The sequence below is a fragment of the Amphibalanus amphitrite genome, unplaced genomic scaffold (genome assembly GCF_019059575.1).
Source record: "Amphibalanus amphitrite isolate SeventyFive unplaced genomic scaffold, NRLGWU_Aamphi_draft 000120F_arrow, whole genome shotgun sequence".
NCBI lineage: Eukaryota > Metazoa > Arthropoda > Thecostraca > Balanomorpha > Balanidae > Amphibalanus > Amphibalanus amphitrite.
Window position 1 is genome coordinate 400269 of NW_024881615.1, and position 13072 is coordinate 413340.

General features: G+C 56.3%; 2 protein-coding genes and 1 long non-coding RNA gene across 13 annotated transcripts in view; 1 reads left to right on the plus strand and 2 right to left on the minus strand.

The window, feature by feature from the left end:
• Positions 1 to 3279, plus strand: part of LOC122381428 (peroxidase-like) — a 37333-nt gene extending 34054 nt beyond the window's left edge. The window contains exon 17 of one of the 2 annotated variants that reach the window (XM_043365573.1): positions 2309 to 3279. In XM_043365573.1, coding sequence (XP_043221508.1) covers positions 2309 to 3004 — 696 coding nt within the window. In that variant the 3' untranslated portion in view covers positions 3005 to 3279. Of the gene's footprint in view, positions 1 to 731; positions 1348 to 2308 lie in introns of those variants that run through there. The other variant, XM_043365574.1, reaches the window with a different exon arrangement.
• A 101-nt stretch (positions 3280 to 3380) lies between these two features.
• Positions 3381 to 13072, minus strand: part of LOC122381426 (aspartyl/asparaginyl beta-hydroxylase-like) — a 38013-nt gene continuing 28321 nt past the window's right edge. For all 10 annotated transcript variants that reach the window (XM_043365569.1, XM_043365566.1, XM_043365562.1 and 7 more), the window contains 3 exons: positions 5634 to 5851; positions 4925 to 5072; positions 3381 to 3967 (listed from right to left, as the gene is read on the minus strand). In XM_043365569.1, the coding sequence (XP_043221504.1) occupies positions 3817 to 3967; positions 4925 to 5072; positions 5634 to 5851 (517 nt within the window). In that variant the 3' untranslated portion in view covers positions 3381 to 3816. The remainder of the gene's footprint in view (positions 3968 to 4924; positions 5073 to 5633; positions 5852 to 13072) is intronic.
• Positions 9708 to 12796, minus strand: LOC122381429. Its single transcript, XR_006256525.1, has 2 exons — positions 12372 to 12796; positions 9708 to 11183 (listed from the first exon to the last, which is right to left on the minus strand). It is a non-coding gene; the product is annotated as an uncharacterized LOC122381429 (long non-coding RNA).

Sequence of the window (13072 nt, forward strand, 5' to 3'; positions counted from 1 at the left end):
TCTACTAGACATTAGACACAGGACACGGTGACACTTGGCACGCACAACCGCAGTCGAAATTCCTTCTAGAGCAGAGTAGATGCAAATTCATTCAAAATCTTTCATCCATCCACTTCATTTCTATGGAATAGTGGCCTTTACTTCACCGATGCACGTCATTTTCAAACGCTCATAGCTCTGTTGAATGCCGTTAGTCTCTAAGTAGTTATTTCGGTGTTGCTACTTATATTTTACATTGTAATGGCCAGGAAGGACAATGTCCCGCCTGTTAAGAATACAGTAAAAGGCCATCAATCATTTTAATGGTACACGGTAAACTGGATGCCAGATGGTAGCAGGAAACTATCCGAAAACCTCGGCTACCCAGCTTTCCTTGTACGGCGAAGTGATTGAGGTACAATGCCGCGGTATGTTAAAATTGACCACCGTTGCGGCCATTTGAAGCAACATCCCTTGTTTGTACTCCTCACTGAATGTGTTCTGGCCCGCCCATGTTACGTTCAATCAGTTACCAACACTCAATCCACAGTCAGCACTTTCAGCGCTTCCTGCAATTGTTATTCCACACAGCCCCACAAAACACACACTGACAGAAACACGCACACACACAGACACGCGCTGCCTCGATAACTGGGCGGTGACGGTTGGGCGCGGGCGACGGGACCCAGAGACGGACGGGGCGACCTGACGGCAGCCAGTGACGCGCCGCCGCCGGTGTGCCGGTGTTTCAGACGGGCCTGAGCGGCCTCTCGGCGCGCCTCACATGGCCTCCGACCGGGCCCGGCTGGTGAGCGGGCCGGACGGCGCGCGCGCGCGGCCTCCGCGGCGGCGCTCAGCTGCTGTACCTGCCAGGGAGAGAGAGAGGACGACCGACTCCGACTAAATTACACTTCCGGAGGGATGTCAGCAAATTCGGACCGATTGAGGGGGTAGGGGGGGGGGGTAGTTGCAATATCGTCAGGAGAAACTACACGACGGGAGACCAAAAATGTTGAAGAGCTTTTTGTGTCAAATCCAACTAACACCCTGTACAGAGATAATTTATTGTTGAGGAGCGATGACGGACGTATGGATTTCCGGATGTTTGGGGTGGGTGGGTGTGGAACCGGGGACAGACAGTCGTCTTTCGTCTTCGGTCGACCTATGGACGGAACCACGACCCGACAAGTGTCGACCTGTGCCACCGTGTCCCGGACGGACGGCGCGCAGTCGGACGGCGGCGGCGGTCCGCGGTCGGCCGGTCCGCCCGCTCAGGGAGGGCACTTAGCCACCGACGACCGGTCAGCGGCCGCCGCCGCCGGCCGGACTCCGGGTCCCTCAGCGCCGCGCTGAGGGAGGGACGCGAGGGGCGGGAGGGAGGGACGGGAGGGGAGGGGCGAGTGCGTGTGCGATGTGTCGGGTCGGACGGCGAACTGAGGGCGGCGGCGCCGCGGCGGGGCGGGCGCGGGCTCGGCCGGGGCCCGCCGCACCGCGCGGCCCCGGCCCGCCGCGCCCCACCCCTGTCGGCAGTCGCCACGGGCGCACGTTGTTACTGCAGGTGTGTGAGAGAGTCAGTCAGAGAGAATTGGAGAGACGGCGCCGGGGCGAGCGGGACGGGCGAGATATGCAGGGCACAACAAATACCGTGTGGCTGAAGCGTTTCTCTCTTGCCCATCTGTGAATAGTGTAAATAAATACGACAGTAAATCGCGTGTTAATCGGTAGATAAAAGGGATTCCCGTCTGCTTTAAAGGCACTCCGTGCCAAAATAAAGTGACTCGTCTTCATGGTAAGCTTAAACTCCAACTACCCTGTGTGTTGTTGAACGGCCATAAATAAATCCAATCATTTAAACGGGCTGTCGAGGCATTACGCTCTCGTGAGAGCCAACTCCGTTAATTCAACGTCTAAACGCCGCAGTGACCCCCCGTTAAAAGGATTTCCAGTGTCTACTAATTCCTGTAAACTGCTGCTGAATCTGCACAGCTCTTCGACGCCACAGGTAAGCTAAATGATATCGCCGCCAACCTCGCTTTAAACTAAACCTTGTCAGAACAGACGCCGCGAAGTAAAGGGCACGCCCATTGCTCATCGGAATAAAGAACAGTGAACGTGATCGTAAACGGCTTTTATGTTATGTTTTAAACTGTCCGTTTTCCTCTGTGTCTCAAACGTGTCATCTCAGCTACATTGAGCAGTCCCACTGGGCCAACTGTTTATCACGTTCCACCGTGTTTCGTCAGCTCTTCGCCAGTCTGTGCTCCGCCAGTCTCATGCCCTCCCAAACCTCCGCCCTCCGCCAGCCCCAGCTGACCGTCTCCGTTTGCAGGTGTACGACACCAAGTCGCCACAGCAGGTGATGTTTGTCGTGCCGCCGAGCAAGGCGCACCGTCCGCAGTCGTACCAGACGCCCATCTACGTGCCGCGCCCGCAGTACGGCTACCAGACCACCCCGCCGCAGTACGGCGCCTCGAAAACCGACCCGCACAGCCTCGTGCACGGACAGAGCTTCGGCGAGTCGCGGCCGTCCGCGGAGTATGGTGCGCCCCAGCCGCAGCAGAGCTACGGACCACCGCCCAAACAGGAGTACGGACCTCCTCCCAAGCAGGAGTATGGACCCCCGCCTAAGCAGGAGTACACACCTCCCAAGCAGGAGTACGGACCTCCTCCCAAGCAGGAGTACGGTCCTCCTCCCAAGCAGGAGTACGGTGTACCCAAGCAGGTGTACACACCTCCCAAACAAGAGTACGGACCCCCGCCCAAGCAGGAGTACGGAGTCCCCAAACCCCAGGAGTCCTACGGCGCGCCCGCCAAGCTCCAGGAGTCTTACGGAGCGCCCCAGCCCCAGGAGTCGTACGGCCCTCCTCCGTCCCAGGAGTATGGCCCTCCTCCCTCTCAGGAGTACGGTCCCCCGCCGCAGCCTCACGGCCGCCCGCGCGGCTACGGTCGCTCACGGCCCCACGGCCGGCAGCCGTGCTGCCAGAGCCCGTGGCGGCCGATCATCCACCGCCGGCCGCGGTACTGAGCGGCCAGGTCCGCGGTGCCAGGGCCTGAGGGCGAGCGAGCGGGTGTCGAGCGAGTGACGCGTGTGTCGAGTATTTACAGCAGCGTAGCGTGTTGGTAGTGAGCTGTGCCTATGCGACCGAGCGCGTGCCTGCAGTGTGTTTGTCTGTGTGTTGGTGTGCTGTTACGGGCGGGGCCGCCGATCGTTTGGTGAGAACGGCGCCGGCCGGCCGCGGTGCCGGTCGGCCGCCCCAGTGTCGCTCAAGTTGTGCTGATGAGACGGGGAGGGCGGGGTGGGGACGCCGGCGGCGACACGCCACATATCGCGGCCGGGTGTCGGCAGGAACCCAGAGAGTATTCAATGACCGCGCGCTGCCCGCCACACCAGAGAAGCTATGTCGCGTCGACGCCTCAGTCGGCGCACCCTGTATTTTGTCCATGTCATCGAATAATAAAAGGTCGGTCTGTAATCTGTATAGTGAGTGAGTGAGCCGTGAGGCATCGCCGGCCGCCGCTGCTGGCGAGCCGGCAGCATCCAACACCTACCAACACTCCGGCAAGAGGTCCGCCGCGCCCGGCGGTCACACCGGTTCACAGGGATCATCACCGGCTCACAGGGGTCGCCACAGGGGGGGGGGGGGAGGGGGGTCACAGCTGAGTTGAGAGTAGCACCGCATCCAATCACAATAGGTCACACATCGGTCCTTAGCGGCCACTGCACAGCGTCCGGCGAACACACGTCACTCCGCGCGCCAGTCCAGTCTCTCCGCACCGACCTCGGCTGGCGGGGCGCGCTCGGCAGCTGCTGGGGGAGTCGGCGCCGCCGCCGAGAGATCAGATGGAGGTGAGCGTGCGCCGCTCGTCCTCGGTTAGCTCCGGGTGCCAGATGTCGACAATCAGCACGAACCGCGACTCGGTGCCCTCGTTCCAGACGTCGTGCTCGAAACTGTCGTCGATGATGAGCACCTTGCCCTCCTCCCAGGTCCTGGAGCACGGTAGAAACGGCGGTTACTCAGTGGCAAGGGTACAGGTTGATACGACATTGGGACCGTAATACTGCAGATAATGCTCTGGCTACCTAGTTGCCAGGGCGATCAGCGTTCCTGTGCAGCTATTAGCTGTAGAGTGCAGACCACCTGGTCAGTGTCACACGGCCGAGGAACCCGGGTAGCGGGACCAAGGCCCTGCACAGAGGCGGGCTGCACCGCCGGCCACCATTCTCAGGGTACGGTGAGAGGGGCGCACGAGGGCTAATCCCGAACCAAGGTCAGGCTGCAGCCCCAAACGACCCAATGCCACTGACTTCTCACTGCTCATCGCGAGGAGAGTAAAATTACGCAGATGTGCTGACAGTCTTTTGATGAGATTGATTGATGCTACCTGAATCAGCCTACCGTCAAAGCCATCAAGGGCGGTTTTGCAAAAGCACTATGGAGAGCTGAATAAGGTTTTTCATTCATTGGCCGGAAAGTATGCTGTTAAAAACGCACGGCAGCAGAATTCCAGCCTGCTGTTGGGCTGTCGTGGCTACCGCCGTCAGAAAATTACGGTGGCAGTGCAGAGCGACTGCCAGGAACATTCCTGAGCCTGACCATATATCCAGCTCGAACGGAGCGCAATTTTGTCCTCTGAATCACGGCCGCAGTGGCCCGTTCAGCTCACGTCAGCACCGGCCCGCAAAAATGCCGCCCGCGCACACTACACCAATCCGCACCATCTATAATCCGCTTCTCCACATCTCACAGCAGCAGTAGCGGTCAGCAGTGTGGGTAAACAAAAACCTGCCCGTGCAGCCTGCAGGCCGGCCGGTCCTCTCCTGCTCGCAGTCCGGCGCGCACGGTCACCGCTCGCACGCTATCGTACCCAAGATTGATCCTACCCCTCCCCCTCCCCACGGCCCGGTCCTGGAAACCCCGGATCGCGGTCGACAGCGGCTGCGTACCTTTTCTCGCCGGCCACACGAATGCCGGTGCCGGGCGGCACTTTGATGCCCAGGTGGAGCCGCAGACGGCAGTTGGTCGGACCCGTGTGCGGCCATACGGTCGAACCCGGCGCCAGCATGCTGAACTTGACCTGGCCGCGCCGGCAGCCTGTCGACGGAACGCAGCGGGGTGTCAGATGTATCAGACACGGTGGCGGGCGGATACCGTGTTAACGACAGCCTTCGTGAGACACACGCTGGGCGGAGACGGAGCGGAGATAGGCCGCAGATATCGTTAGTTACAGGCAGGACACAGATCGAGGCGAACTATAGATCAATTAGCGCGGCTCAGTCGCAGGGAAGTAACTACCGAGAAGGTCAGTAAAAGTGAACACAGCAAGGACGCTAACGGAAGGTCGCCCATTCCGAGAAACAGCCGGGTTTCGGTAATTACAGCTGCGCTCGGACCAAACGGGCCGCCGGCACGCCACGCCGGCATACCGCGCCGTCAGAACGCGTGCACAGCGGGCGTAGTAACGCACCGCGCTGACACGGCGTGTCCCTGAGAGGGCGGCCGGCACGCGGCGAAAACAGACCACTTTGTGTATCGGCTCCGCCCTCCCCTCCCCGCACAGCCCTGTATCGACTCCACACTTCCCCCTCCCCCCATACACAAACAGCCCCGTATCGACTGCGCCCTCCCCTCCCCACACAGCCCTCCACGCCGTACCTGCGGCCTCGGGGAACTTGTCGATGATCTCGCACGTGCGTGGCGTCTTGACGCAGGCGTACTGGTTTTTCCGGCCGCGCCGGTACATGGTGTACTGTTTCCAGTCGCCCTCCTTGCTGAGCTGCTCCTGCTCGGGCTGGAAGCCGTCCTCAGGCCGCTCGGAGTCGAGCAGCGCTAGCATCTCCCCGCGGATGGTGGGGAACTGGGCCTCCAGCTCGCTGTGGGGAGAGACGGGAAGGGTGGTGAGTGGGGAGGGAGTACGACAAGGTCCCCAGACACCAGTGCAGTGATCCCCAGAGCAGATAAAAACTAAGCAGTTCCAACGGCGGCTTCACCGAGACCGGAACAGTGTCACAGCTGAAGAAAATGATGTAATAAGGAAAAAAGCGAAACAATTAGGAAAGTGACGCTAAATACCTAAAGCGCAAAAAAAAATATCGGGGCAAACAAATGACGCACAGCTGGAGCGATTTGGCCAACTGCGTGACGGTTTGAGTCATTCCCAACAGTTGGTTATTTAGCTGCTATTGTGGCTGCTCGTACCGTACCACCCGACAAATGTCTGTTTAGCTGCTATTGTGACTGCCCGCACCGCACCACCCCACAGATGTGTGCGGTGGCCCGGTGAGGCCGCGTACTGTCCAAGGCCGGCACGGTACTCGGCTGAGTTACCGCTTCCCATACCACGCCTCTCCCTCCTGCCTGCCGCCCAATGGCACAGGACGGAGAACGACATAAATCACCGCACCGGACGCAGTAACTCATACCGCGGCCAGCATTCATAATGCATAAACATGGCTATTTCAATGATTTATTCCGTGTTTTGCTGCGCTCTTCATGAAAAAAGCAAACCACAATAGCAAGTAAATACTCTCATAGTGCAGCATGAAAAGCGGATATAATACAACAAAATGACGCTGAGTCACGATACGAAACAGTGAGCGAGCATGTTGCGATCTTACAAGCATAGTAGGTCAGCCAGCTGGTCAAGGTCATCCCGTCTATCGCAAGTCAGATCGGACTCAAAGTCAAGTAAGTTCTGAACCATAACTGCCCAACGACCGGCACATTCCGGCAGCCGGGACTTGCGTGCCTCCGTGGATGCAATTCGGCACGCAACCATTCATTGTTGACTCATGACAAGAGAAATTGAACTACACATAGGAAAAAACTGCGCGTTGGAATATCTACCTCAAAAACAAGTCGCGCGAATGTGCGTTCTGATATGACTCTGACTGACTGCTGCGCAGCCTGGGTACCCACGACAATCCATCAGGGCCACCTGAGTTGCGTCAGGGGCAGGTCCGTGCCAGTGGGAGCCCAGCGCGCGGCGGAGGCAGCCTTGTAGGTCAATGGGCCAGCCGGCGCCCGGGGTGGGGCGGCGACGGCAGCGGCGGCGGTCCAACTGGCTCAGGGTCGGCTGGCGGTCCGCCGAGGGCCGGCCGGCGGACCGGCTGGCCGGCAGGACCTGACGTGACGCCACCCGGGACACCGGCACAGTCACCTCCACGGCGACGACTATCACACGCTACATCGCACTTTATGCACGCATATTCTACACGCACGTAGACGACACGCACGGGAAGGGAAGGTCACGCGTGCCGCCCTTCTGTTCGTCCGTCCGTTCGTCCGTCCGTGAGGAGGCATCCACCACCACGGCCCTGAGACGGCCGTCGGAGCAGACTCCTCCGCTTGTCTGGCGCACACGGCCGCAGGAGTAGCGTGCCGTCTGCGTGCCAGCCAATACTGACCTGCCTCACGTGGGCCGGCGGCAGCGGGGGCATCCGGCCATTACTGGTGGACGACGGCGGCTGAGCGCCAATACGCGCCGGTAAAAACTGGTAACAACGGCCCCACCGGACACCGCAGCGGATGGCCGGCCGGCGGCGTCTTGACTGGCGAGGACAAACATCTCGCAGGGTTCACTGAACACGCCCCAGCACCGATGACGGAACGAATCAATCCGACGCAACAGCCGCGGCAGCACAATAAACACGCCATAAAGCGTGATTCGGCATTGGTCCCGGGTCCTTAACCCAATAACATGTCATTAAGCGCGGTGAGCACTGAGCACAGAGGGCCGGTTTTCGGACCGATTCGTTGGTCCCGAGGCGAGACATTGGTAGAGGTGATGCTAGGGGTTTGGACTCGGTGACCAGTGTCGGTCGCTCGGTCACCGGTGACTCCATGACCATCAAAACGTGCAAAAGGTGGCGTGTATGTGACGGAGACTACCGGACCATGAAGGCCATGGTAAGACTTCTGTCAATCTGGCTATGACTTCTGTCGATCTGAAGAAGACTGATGAACAGCATCGGCGTATGGTGGTGAGTTTGAAAACAACATATGGTGCACAATGCACATGACACCGACGCAGATCAACCCTCTGAAAGCCGCTCCTAGAACCGTGCCCTTATCAGAACTCTTTGTTGAGGCGGCGTGACATGAGCGCATTCCTTCAGAGCCTGGGCCTGCCACGCGGCCGTTTGCAGTTTTGATTCGTGAGCTCTGGTCGTGACCGCGGTCTCAGAGGGCCGCCGGGGTGGAACGGGTAGGGTCCGTGTCCGCCCGGACAGCACCGGACAATAGGCCGACGCAGAGCACGACGGGACAACGCCGCTAAACTCCGGTCACAAGCCGGGGACAAGGGGCCAGAGCTCAGCGGCTCGCCAGGCGAGCCCTCCAGCAGCCATGCGAGCAGAGTTCGTGATGGGGTGGCTGTGACCCGACACTAAGCGAATAAACTTGTCCCAGTGCTGTTTAGTGTATAGGTGCTTATGAATTATGATCAAACAAATCGTCCGGAAGCGGGAATCAAGAGAGTGGTCACCATCTTTGAATGAAATGGTCTGGCGTTGCCCACCAAATGGGAAGCTTCGAAACGGTAACGTCCATGTTTTAGCGCTTCATTCTTTTATTCTTCCAGTGACAGCTGCACAGGTACAGCTGTCACTGGACGGCCGCACCGCACCCGCCATGCGCGGGCTCTCTCCTTATCTCCTTGTCTCTGTCCTCCCTCCTCCCTCTCTCCCTCTCTCATGAACCCCGCCCTGTTCGACCCTGAGTGGCCGGCAGTGTAGTGCGGAACAGCCGGCGGCACGGGCGCGGTCCAACCGGCCTGTCTACCGCCGCCGCTGCCGGCGGAGTCGGGCAGTCGCCAGGTCCGACGAACATAGAACAGGGCAGGGCGGGGCCAGCACAGGGCACACGGACCCCTAAGGTCGACCGAAGGCTGACTAGTTCATCTCCGTGGCGAACCGGTAGGTCGTCGGGCAAACGGTCCGCCGTCCGGCCGCTGGAGGTCGACCGGGGACGGGGAATCTGGGGAGGGACCGGACCGGCGCGGTGCACGCAGCCTCCTCAGGACCGGCCGCAGAGCCCGGCGGCGTTAGAAAAGTCCGCCCCACAGCCATAGGTCCGCTACTCAGTGCCTATGGCTCCACCGAGCCGCGGTCACTGCCACCGTGACAGGGAGGCACCGGTTCTGACGTCACACGAAAATATCAGTCGGCTGGTTGTGGCACTGCCCCCTGCCGGCGCGACTGTGCTGCCACCTAGCTAAGCCTAGTCAGCCTAGGACGGGACGGTTTTATTTGTTCTCGTCTAGTGGTGCAGCTTGCGACGACACTCGGTCGACATAGCTGTGCTGCAACATACCCCAGGTTCGGAGTCTCTCGGACGGCCAATCCTGTTCCATAACCACAGCTAAATCCCCGCTGACCTTAACCAGGATTGGCCGGACGACGTTAAATCTTCGTAGTTCGAGAGGCACCGAACCCGGGGATAGTCTATCGAAGCCTTGGCGGCTGAAGAAAGGCTAGACATATCTCACTTGATTTTGGCGTGGCCAGCCTCACTTCTGTAGTTTTGCTTCACAGAATTCTGCGTCCTATTGAGTTTCCGGTTACGTAGTACACGACCACGTTCAGGAACTCGATGTTTTTTTAGATACATCACGTAATGATAAACTTTTGGCAGCATTTGCATTGGTTGCCTGCATATTTTGGTGAGGAAAAATCGCTATCGCAGTAGTACAGTCAAGACATACCACAAAGGATCAGAGCTAAAGCAGCATTATTAACCAAAAGTGTATTGCATTGATCACCAGCATGTTCGTAAAATAAAATACATCAGGAATAAAGATGACAACCAAGCCGCATGGACACTTATAACAAACATGAACGATAAAGTGGCAACACAAATGAAAGAGAGAAGATGAATCTGCCCTTCGCAATCGTCAACTTAAAATAAAACTTCAAATATACAACAACAGACCTCTGTGCATTAAAAGAACACGAATACACTCGCTTTGTCGTCGACACATAATGGGAACATCCTGGCGGCCCAGCCAAACAGCGCGCCCGCCTTCGAGTAGGAAATAGCAGCGGCCGCAGAAGTGGCCAACAGATAACTACCACATTGTTCGTCACGCCACCTGCACTGAAACGTAACAGCTATTTAATCGTGAAATGTAGCTATCCATCCAAAAATGCTGCACTACACCAGCACCACCGCACAGTTAGCAGATAGGTACAGAACGCAGGTCCTGGTCTCTGTCTCTTCCGAGTAGGGTCTCCGGACCGGTCACCAGCGCCACCATCTCCGCGCGGTAGCTAAAGCACAGCTCTCCGGCCGGGGCCCGCAGTTCCTCGGCCTCTTCGTCCAGCCTTGTCCTTGTTTTGACGTGAGTGAATGTGCAAATGTTTTGAATGATTAGATCAGCAGCCGCGGATACGGATTCTGAGCAGTAATCGCCACGCACTTTGTATGTGGATCGCTCTTAAATGTAAATACAAATACAAATACAAATACAGCCAGACCAGCACGGCTCCCGCCCAGCACCTGAAGACTCCGCCCTCCGCAGATCCGTCCGTCCAAAGCCGGACAGCACACAGGGGCAGGAACGCGAGGTGCAGCGTAGCCACGCTTTCCCTTTCCGCCGCCGTGGCCCCAGCCCGGATCGGGCACACGTCCAACCGGAAAGTGACGCCAGCCTTCTGTTGACACGGTGGGATTCTCGCTCTCGCCCAGGCCTGGCGGCCTCGCAATCTCCAGCCTCGGACCGAAGACAGGCGCGCCGGTGCCGAGGCCTTGGCGGTCGCGCGCAGGGGGTCCCCTGATGGCAGAGCCAGCGCCCTCCCCAGCAGCCTGGCAGCCAGCGTCCAGCTTCTCTCCTCCATCGGAGAAAGTCGGGCTTCCGCCATTAGTGCGTGGCACGGTGTTGAGCGCGGACACAGGTGATGATGCGGCCGCCTCTCGCAGTCCTCGCTCCAGAAGATTCACGTGCGAGGGGGCGGCCGCCGGCAGCCACGCGACGGCAGCGTGTTCGAGCGCCCCTCGGACGTAACCGATTGGCCACCGTACTAAGGGCACCCTCGTCCAGGCCCCAGCTATTCAACCAGGTCGACGGCGCCGTAGCCGTCACTCGAGCCACGCCACAGAGCTCACGCCTCAAAGCGGTTTGCTCTCCGGTCCTCGGCATCCGGCATCCGCAGTGATTTGGCGTAGCCAGGACAGGTGAGATGCCGGCCTCAGTCATAACCGGAAAGCCTGTAAAAAAGCAATATGTGATTGACAAATGGAAATATATTGTAAGCATAGAGTTGAGAAATCATGACGCACACTGCATTGTGACAGTAGATACTTAAGTGCGAGTGGCAGAGGAGGGACTTATTGTAAGAAAACAATGAGCAATTGAGGCATTGATTTGGTAATTGGTTCTGTAGGTAGCTCTGCCGTGCAAAGGCAAAAACCCTTATGTCGGGTCAGAGGCCATTACCTCAGGTCAAAGGTCACCCGAACATAATGGGTTTTGCCTTTATACGGCAGAGCTACCTACCCTTCACATATGAATGTGGATGATTTGTACCATTAAGAAAAACCATAGGCGTAGGAGCGGAGGGGGGGGGGCATGCCCCCACTTTTCAGCTATGCTAATTTTTAAAGTAAAATATTTATTTTTCATTTAAATTCAAAACTAAGAGCAAGAAATGGTTCGGCAAGGTGAGATGAGCACGAAACTGCAAAGAATTTGTTCATAGGGGTATTACGGTTCCCACAAAGTGACATTGAAGTTCTCTGCCCCCCCCCCCAAACTTTACGTGAGGTTCCTAATTCCTATGCCCATGGAAAAAACACATTGCATTATGTGCATCAACACTTAACCCTTGCACGAGGGCCACAAAGCCCACTATAAAGCCCACAAGACACCATCTGAAATCAAAGCATGACAAATGATAGCATGTAGGCACCTGACGGCTGACCTACTACATATAGGTAACCTACTGGACAAAACATACCACATATATCAATATGTATGTGCAGATAAAGTATGAATGCTAGGTTGATACCAAGGCTGTTTAGTAGGTTGTAGGTATGCTGAAAGGATGAAAGATGGGCATTTTTTTCAAAAAAAAATATCTGATCTACAGTTCATATGAACATGCAACATGGGGTTAGGTAAGGTTTGATTTTTGTTTTGTACCAGACTGGAAATAATACACGTTATGCCTAATATGTCCGGCATAGTGGCGGGATTGCGCCGAAAATTTCTGCGCATGTCAGGCGTAGGTAGGTAACTTTGCATGCGCCGAATTCGACGCATGGCGGCAAACACCATAGCCTTGATCGGTAGATGTGCACATGTGCTTTATATAAAAAGGGTTTAAATTTTGCACAAATAGGTATACCTAATTTTTGGCGCAAATTACACAGAAATTTCAGTGTCTGGGTACCCACCTTCCTGTCAAGTTGATACTTGACACACCATCCTGCTATCTGAGGCGGCCCAGGATCCAGCTCAGGCAATTACAATGAAAGTCAACAGTCGTGCGGGAATCACACCACTCCCCATTAAAATCTGATATCAAGTAATTAGTTAATGACGATAATCCCGCCACCACAAATCTTATGAAACACATCAACATTGACCTTTGATATTCCGAAAAGAAATACCCATCATGATTTAAAGCGAACGTGTTCTTACGCAGCTGTGACATAAGCTGCGCATACGAAAAACACCAGCTAGACCAATTGATGGCGAATAAACCTGTTGATGAAGAAATACTTGTCTCCCATTGGTCTGTGAACACAATCTGCAGGAAACGCAGCTTAAACTACAGTAAAATTTTGCAGGAAATTCTGCAGAAAGTAAGAAAAATGCAATTTAAACATATTTAGCCAATGAGTCTGGCCAATCTGTTGATATATTCCGATAGATATTGAGCACGATCAGTCATTTTGAAAGAATTACGGTCCGACTCTCTTTATTTTTAAAGCAATGACGCATAATATGATTATTGAAAAATTGACAAATATATTTTCTTGGAGGGAAAAGTGGGACTAGCGTTAAGTTAAAAATCAAAATTAATACACTGATCGAGACCTCGCTTTCAAAAGTATATATCAGTGCATTTTCGCATCGAATCTCTCTCAATCAT